General features: G+C 40.6%; 1 protein-coding gene across 1 annotated transcript in view; it reads left to right on the top strand.

Moving 5' to 3' along the window:
• Positions 1-5,421: 5,421 nt before the first annotated feature.
• The window catches only part of LOC134751427 (inhibin beta B chain), a 28,844-nt gene continuing 28,265 nt past the window's right edge, over positions 5,422-6,000 (top strand). The window contains exon 1 of the mRNA XM_063686832.1: positions 5,422-5,797. Within this exon, the coding sequence (XP_063542902.1) occupies positions 5,437-5,797 (361 nt within the window). The 5' untranslated portion in view covers positions 5,422-5,436. The remainder of the gene's footprint in view (positions 5,798-6,000) is intronic.

Raw genomic sequence — 6,000 nt, 5'->3', positions numbered from 1 at the left:
GTAAATTATGGTTCAATTATTACAAACGTAAATAATTAAAACCTGTAATCTAGAATATAAAATAAACGTATATATATATATATATATATATATATATATATATACAATACATATCCATATAAACACAAATATATACCTATAAATATACATATATACATATATATATATATTATCACAACTAAATACCCTTGAGTGATGCTACCGACTGGGACTGTCTAAGGGATAATGGCAACTTGTTCCACAACTGTACAGCGCGCACTGTGAAAGACTTCGCATATGACCGGGTCTTGTTACATGGCACAGCGAGAGTCAGGTTTGCACTCGATCTCAAGCGATGACCACTACCATCTGCCAGATAAGTAAATCTCTCAGAGAGATACATTTTACTACATGTAAAACTACAAAGAATTTTTTAAAGAAAAATAGAACCAGGTAACAACAGGCGGTCTTATCGCTAAAAAGCGATCTCTTCCAGACAACCTTTACTACACGTACGTATCTTTACGTGTACTTAATTCGGTATAGTACCCGTACCTACTCTTATGTGACAACAGGGATCGAATAGCGGTATATTTTTCATACAAATTAACCGGTATTCAATTTCGGTATCTCGGTTATTTATGTATATTTTTCCATTTCATCTGATAACTCATTGTCCTTACCTAAATACCATTCTACAATATCAAAGAAATATTTCGAATGCTACGTGATATTTTGATTTTAAGTTATACCGGACGATCCCTGTGTGACAACCCTGTGTCGAGTACCACAGATACGGGTGGACCTTGCCCCCGGATCCCATCACCCATTGTCTCTGATAAAGCCGAAGTCCACGTGGCCATTGGCACTGATACCAGAATAATACCCCTTTTTCCAGATTAGAAATGTTATATACCTCAAAAGTGGTGGTAACTTTTTTTTTCAAAATTAAATCTGAGTGCACTGAATTATAGTGTCGTTTACATATTATTATGTTACCGCAATAGATATATTAGATACCCTAGCATTTTGGAATAAAAAGTTAATTACCACTATTTTTGAGTTTAGAAAAAAATAAACGGGGAATAGCCACAAGCACTCACAGAATAAGTAGTACATAAAATATGACATTGACGCATCAAGGTCTACAGAGGTTTACAGAGGACCTACCGGGAAACGCGACTCCGAAATTTCGCTATCTGCCTCTATATCGGTCGAATATGCAAGTGAGACAGAGATGTTAGATAAAGAAATTTCGATTTTCTTGTTTAGCGATAGATCCTTAGATTGTGGTAGTGGCGCCCCTTATGCAGAGTTTCGCGTTATATTGTGCGTTCGGACTCGCCCACCGAGGGTTCCGTACATTTTTAGTTTTTGTTGTTATAGCGGCAATAGAAATACATCGTCGGTGAAAATTTCAACTGTATAGCTAACACGGCTCATGAGATACAGCCTGGTGACAGACAGACGGACGGACAGACGGACAGAGGAGTCATAGTAATAGGGTCCCGTTTTTACCCTTTGGGTACAGAACCCTAAAAACACAGTTTATGTAAGGGAAAAGAGAAGATACATAAGCCAACAACATAGCCACTTTCATTCATAATCTGTCCATGTAATTTTGCAGCTCGCTGTACGCCTAGTTTTTCTTTAGTATTAAAAACCACCGAGAACATTATTATGAAAATGTTCTTGTCCTCAGCTTGTCTATAGCATTCAACTGCATTTCTCCGTGCCTACCTATATGGAGCGCAGTGGCCGCTGGCAACTGACGTCTTGCCAATATAGCCGTGGCAGACCATAGACATATATATTACTTCGTAAAGACAGGCCTTACGAGCACTACGAATGGGGTCGATACATTGGAGTCAAAATCGCATTTAGTTACACCAGCGCGCTCAGTGGTGTGATGAATTGCGAAGTGGAAAGGCGTATGTGTTCGGTCGAAATTGTATGCATAGGGTTAACTCGCATTATTTGGTGACACGCCTAATTCGGTGATACAAGTTTTGAAGCATGACACCGAGGATAGCTAGTGAATTAGGGCCTTTTAAATGGGACCTCACGGCTTCACGGCTTCGGCGGCTTTGCCGTGAGGCCCATTTAAAAGGCCCTAATTCACTAGCTTTCCACGGTGTCATGCTTCAAAACTTGTATCACCGAATTAGGCGTGTCACCAAATAATGCGAGTTTACCCTACGCTTATACTTTCCACTGGGCAATTCGCCACACGACTGAGCACGCTGGTGTAAATAAATGCGATTTTGACTCCAATGCATCGGCCCAATTCGTAGTGCTCGTAAGTCCGATCTTTACGAAGTAATATTATATATGTCTATGTGGCAGACATACCTCCAGCCGGACTTACCTTTTCAGGACGTTTCGGTTGTTAACATTCCTTCTTGTCTACATGTCAAGCTTTATGGATGTAAGTACCTATGTGTAGTATATTGGAAATCGATATTATTTATAAATAAACTTACAGTGGAATATTACTTAATCAGTAGAGTTTTAATTAATATTTTATTTTGAGATAAAGATTATTAATGGATGACTGACGAGTGCATATTACGTGCATGTTAATCTTTGGCACCTGTTAGCCGCCTGGTAATTATTATACAAGGTAGCTCTAGCAATAAGGGCTCAAATCAAAATGTCGAATGATCGGAATCAGGGATGTAAATGTAACGGATGTGATTTTATCGGAACCGAAAGTGGAACCAGATGTTTTAAATTTAGTTTATCGGAACCAGAAACGGAATCGGAACCGTACCCAGAATCGAAGCCTGAGCGAGATGTGGATGAGATGTTAAGAGTAGGTCTAAAAATAACGGAAGCGGATGCGGAATACCAAACGGAAGTTCCGACTTAACGGAACCGGAGCTCCGTAACATCCCGGATCGGAATGATGTTTATCAACGGCAACAATTATACTAACATTTTTTCCACTCACTAGCTCGGAAAGCAGTCTTTTATCCTTTAAAACAAGCGGGGAAAAACGCATTTTATCCACTAGTGGGAAAAGTAATTTGACCTTAGATGGAGCGTGTTTAAGTAGCTTTTGACAGATAACAAAACGTAAAACGCTCATAATAATGGTATGAGAATTTAATAAAAAATAACAGATTTAGCTTTATTTAATGATTTAATGACCTTAAATTCCATAAGAAACATTTGTTTTTTTTTAATGATGTTGAATGTAATTCTGAACGCACAAGTTGAGTCGATGCAATTTCAAAACGCAGCGTCAGAAATGTCAACATTGTCAACAAAAAATTTCTCACCGAGCACCGACTCCGACACGTAAAAATACACAACTTCCAGAGTTTTCTGATATAATAGTATCGTATTATCGTAAAAAAATGAGTGATTCCAGTGATGAAGATTATCTAAACGCCTGTGGATGTTGCACTTTCCTCGCTATAGCGAGGGGAAAAGTTTTGTGTTACACACGGGTGCAAATGTATTTTACTTCTCGTGTAACTCTAGCTACGCTCAGGATTCTATTTTAGAACCACTCGCTTCGCTCGTGGTCGCTGGTGGTGGTGGTGGCTGGTCGCTGCTCTGGTGGTCGCTGGTGGTCTGGTGGTGGTCGTGGTCGCTGGTGGTGGTGGTGAATCCTTTCGCGTGCTCGTGTTTCAAGTCCACACTCGCGGGTAAAATACAACTTTGCACCCTTGTATAACATAACTATTATTTTGTTAATTACTTAGACGTGTACTTTTACAAAATGTAGTAAAAAAATAAATAAAGTCAAACAAAACGCATTGTCTTCTAAATGTTCTCCTTTAGTTTTGATAAGTACTACATAAACGCAAACGTTACTTAAAATTACAAAGTTATTGTCAACGAATTTTCTGGCCATCCCGTACAATATTTAAAAAAAAAAACTATGACTAATGATAATATGACAATCATTACATTATGACTTTCAATAATTATGTCAAACAAAGGGACCCCGAACATAACATACTTAACTTAAAATGGTTAGGTATGAAGAATATGAATCTCTACAAGAAATGAATAGGTAATAATTTTGGCAGGTATAAAGGCAATGTTAAAATCTTCACTCAGATTTCGTCATCCTTATCCACTAAATATTAATAACTGACCTGTCTCAAATGTCCCGCATTACACTTGCAGCGATACCGCGCTTAATGGCCAACGTAGCACTATAGGTACGATCTGTAGCCCTATAGGTACGATCTGTAGCACTATAGGTACGATCTGTAGCACTATAGGTACGATCTGTAGCACTATAGGTACGATTTGTAGCACTATAGGTACGATCTGGTGGGGTTTTTTTTGCAATTTTTTTAATGTGACCTTTTTTGCCCACTTTGGTGTTATGGTTAACTGGAAGAGATCCCTCTTAGGGATAAGTTCGCCTTTGTACTACTTTTACCTGATGTAACCTTGATGCCTTTCTTTTTCGTCTAATAAAGTGTTTACTTACTTACTTACTTACTTATTTCTAGTCATGATCACGAACCCTTTTCATCCTTATAGGAGAAAAAAAGTGTCCCAAAATTTTCATACTTTTTTCAGACTTTCCTTCTTGTTACCGCCATACAAAGTATGTGAGGAAATGGTAACACAATAGGAAAAAAACCTTGGGACATTTTTTTATCCAATTAAAATCGAAAGAGCTCGTAATTCTGAGTAGAAATAACACAAAAGTTGCAAAAACGCTCTGTACGAGAGGGTCCCCGTATCCAACATAGAAAATTTAAAGAATTTAGGAAAAGGAAGGATTACTTAAATCCATACTAATATTATAAATGCGAGTGTGTCTGTCTGTCTGTCAACAACAAGAACAACAACCTCTTCACGCTTAAACCGCTGAACCGATTCAGTTGAAATTTGGTATAGAGATAGTTTGAGACCCGGAGAAGGACATAGGGTAGTTTTTATCCCAGAAGACATCCTTTAAGGGAGTGAAAAGGGGGGCTGGAAGTTTGTATGGGGAATCGATAAAAAGCAGATTGAATAAAAAATAATCTACCCAAATTACTTACTCCACCCAGACGAAGTCGCGGGCAAAAGCTACAGTGTACAGTGAGGTTCGAAATTGCATGGAGAAATTATGAATGAATTCCATTCATAATTTCGAACCTCACTGTACCTAATGCGCTCACGACATTGGTCTACTGGCTTCGGCTAAGGCGACAACCATAGGTTGGAGCGAGACACAGCGATCGGACCTTTCGTTCCCACCTATGGTTTTCGCCTTAGCCGAAGCCAGTCGCGAAATGTCGTGGCCAGGCCGTTAATACATCTTATGGCCATGATTGAAGTCCAACCAATAAACTCTTACACTTTAAAATCAATCAAACCATTCAAACCGTTTAGCCTCTACACCGTGCCAAAGATCTCTAACACAAAAGCCCCAAGGTCCCGCTCACGCCCTCATCACCCCCTAACCACGGCCTTGGACCCCCAAACATCCGGGTATATATGCGCGCGCGTCGCTCGGCCGCCACTCGCGCGCCGCCCTCCGCGCCGCACGCCTGCGCGCCAACCATCGCGATGCGTGTGCTCGTGCTTGTGTGTGTTCTCAGTGCGTTGAACCTGTCAGACGCGTTCTGCGCGAACTGCGCAAGCGACGTCGACCTGACAGATGTGCGGTTGGAGTTTGTGAAGAGACAGATCTTGAAGAAGTTGCGGTTAAGCAAGAAGCCGTCGGTGGCTGTGCCGGTGAACAGCCTGCCGATGCCGGTGGCGCAGGGGCAGACGCTCAGCCAGGGCACGGATAAGCCGCCCGAGTTTGATGACTACTATGGGCGAACGGAGCAGAAGATCATTTTTCCTGTTGAAGGTAAGGTTTGTCAAATAAAGAGCGCGAAATTTGGGGATCTTACACATATCGAAACTTCAATTTGTAACACCTCGTCCCGGCTGCGGCCTTCGTACCTCTCGTAGTCTTAAACTCTCTATTCCTCTTTACCGCACTGGTTTCATGTCCAACTCTTTCGCCCTCGAGGCAATTCGTTTCTGGAACGATCTTTGGCCCAATGGTTG

Source organism: Cydia strobilella, chromosome 22 (genome assembly GCF_947568885.1).
Source record: "Cydia strobilella chromosome 22, ilCydStro3.1, whole genome shotgun sequence".
Lineage (NCBI taxonomy): Eukaryota > Metazoa > Arthropoda > Insecta > Lepidoptera > Tortricidae > Cydia > Cydia strobilella.
This window is presented reverse-complemented; position numbering and strand designations above follow the sequence as displayed.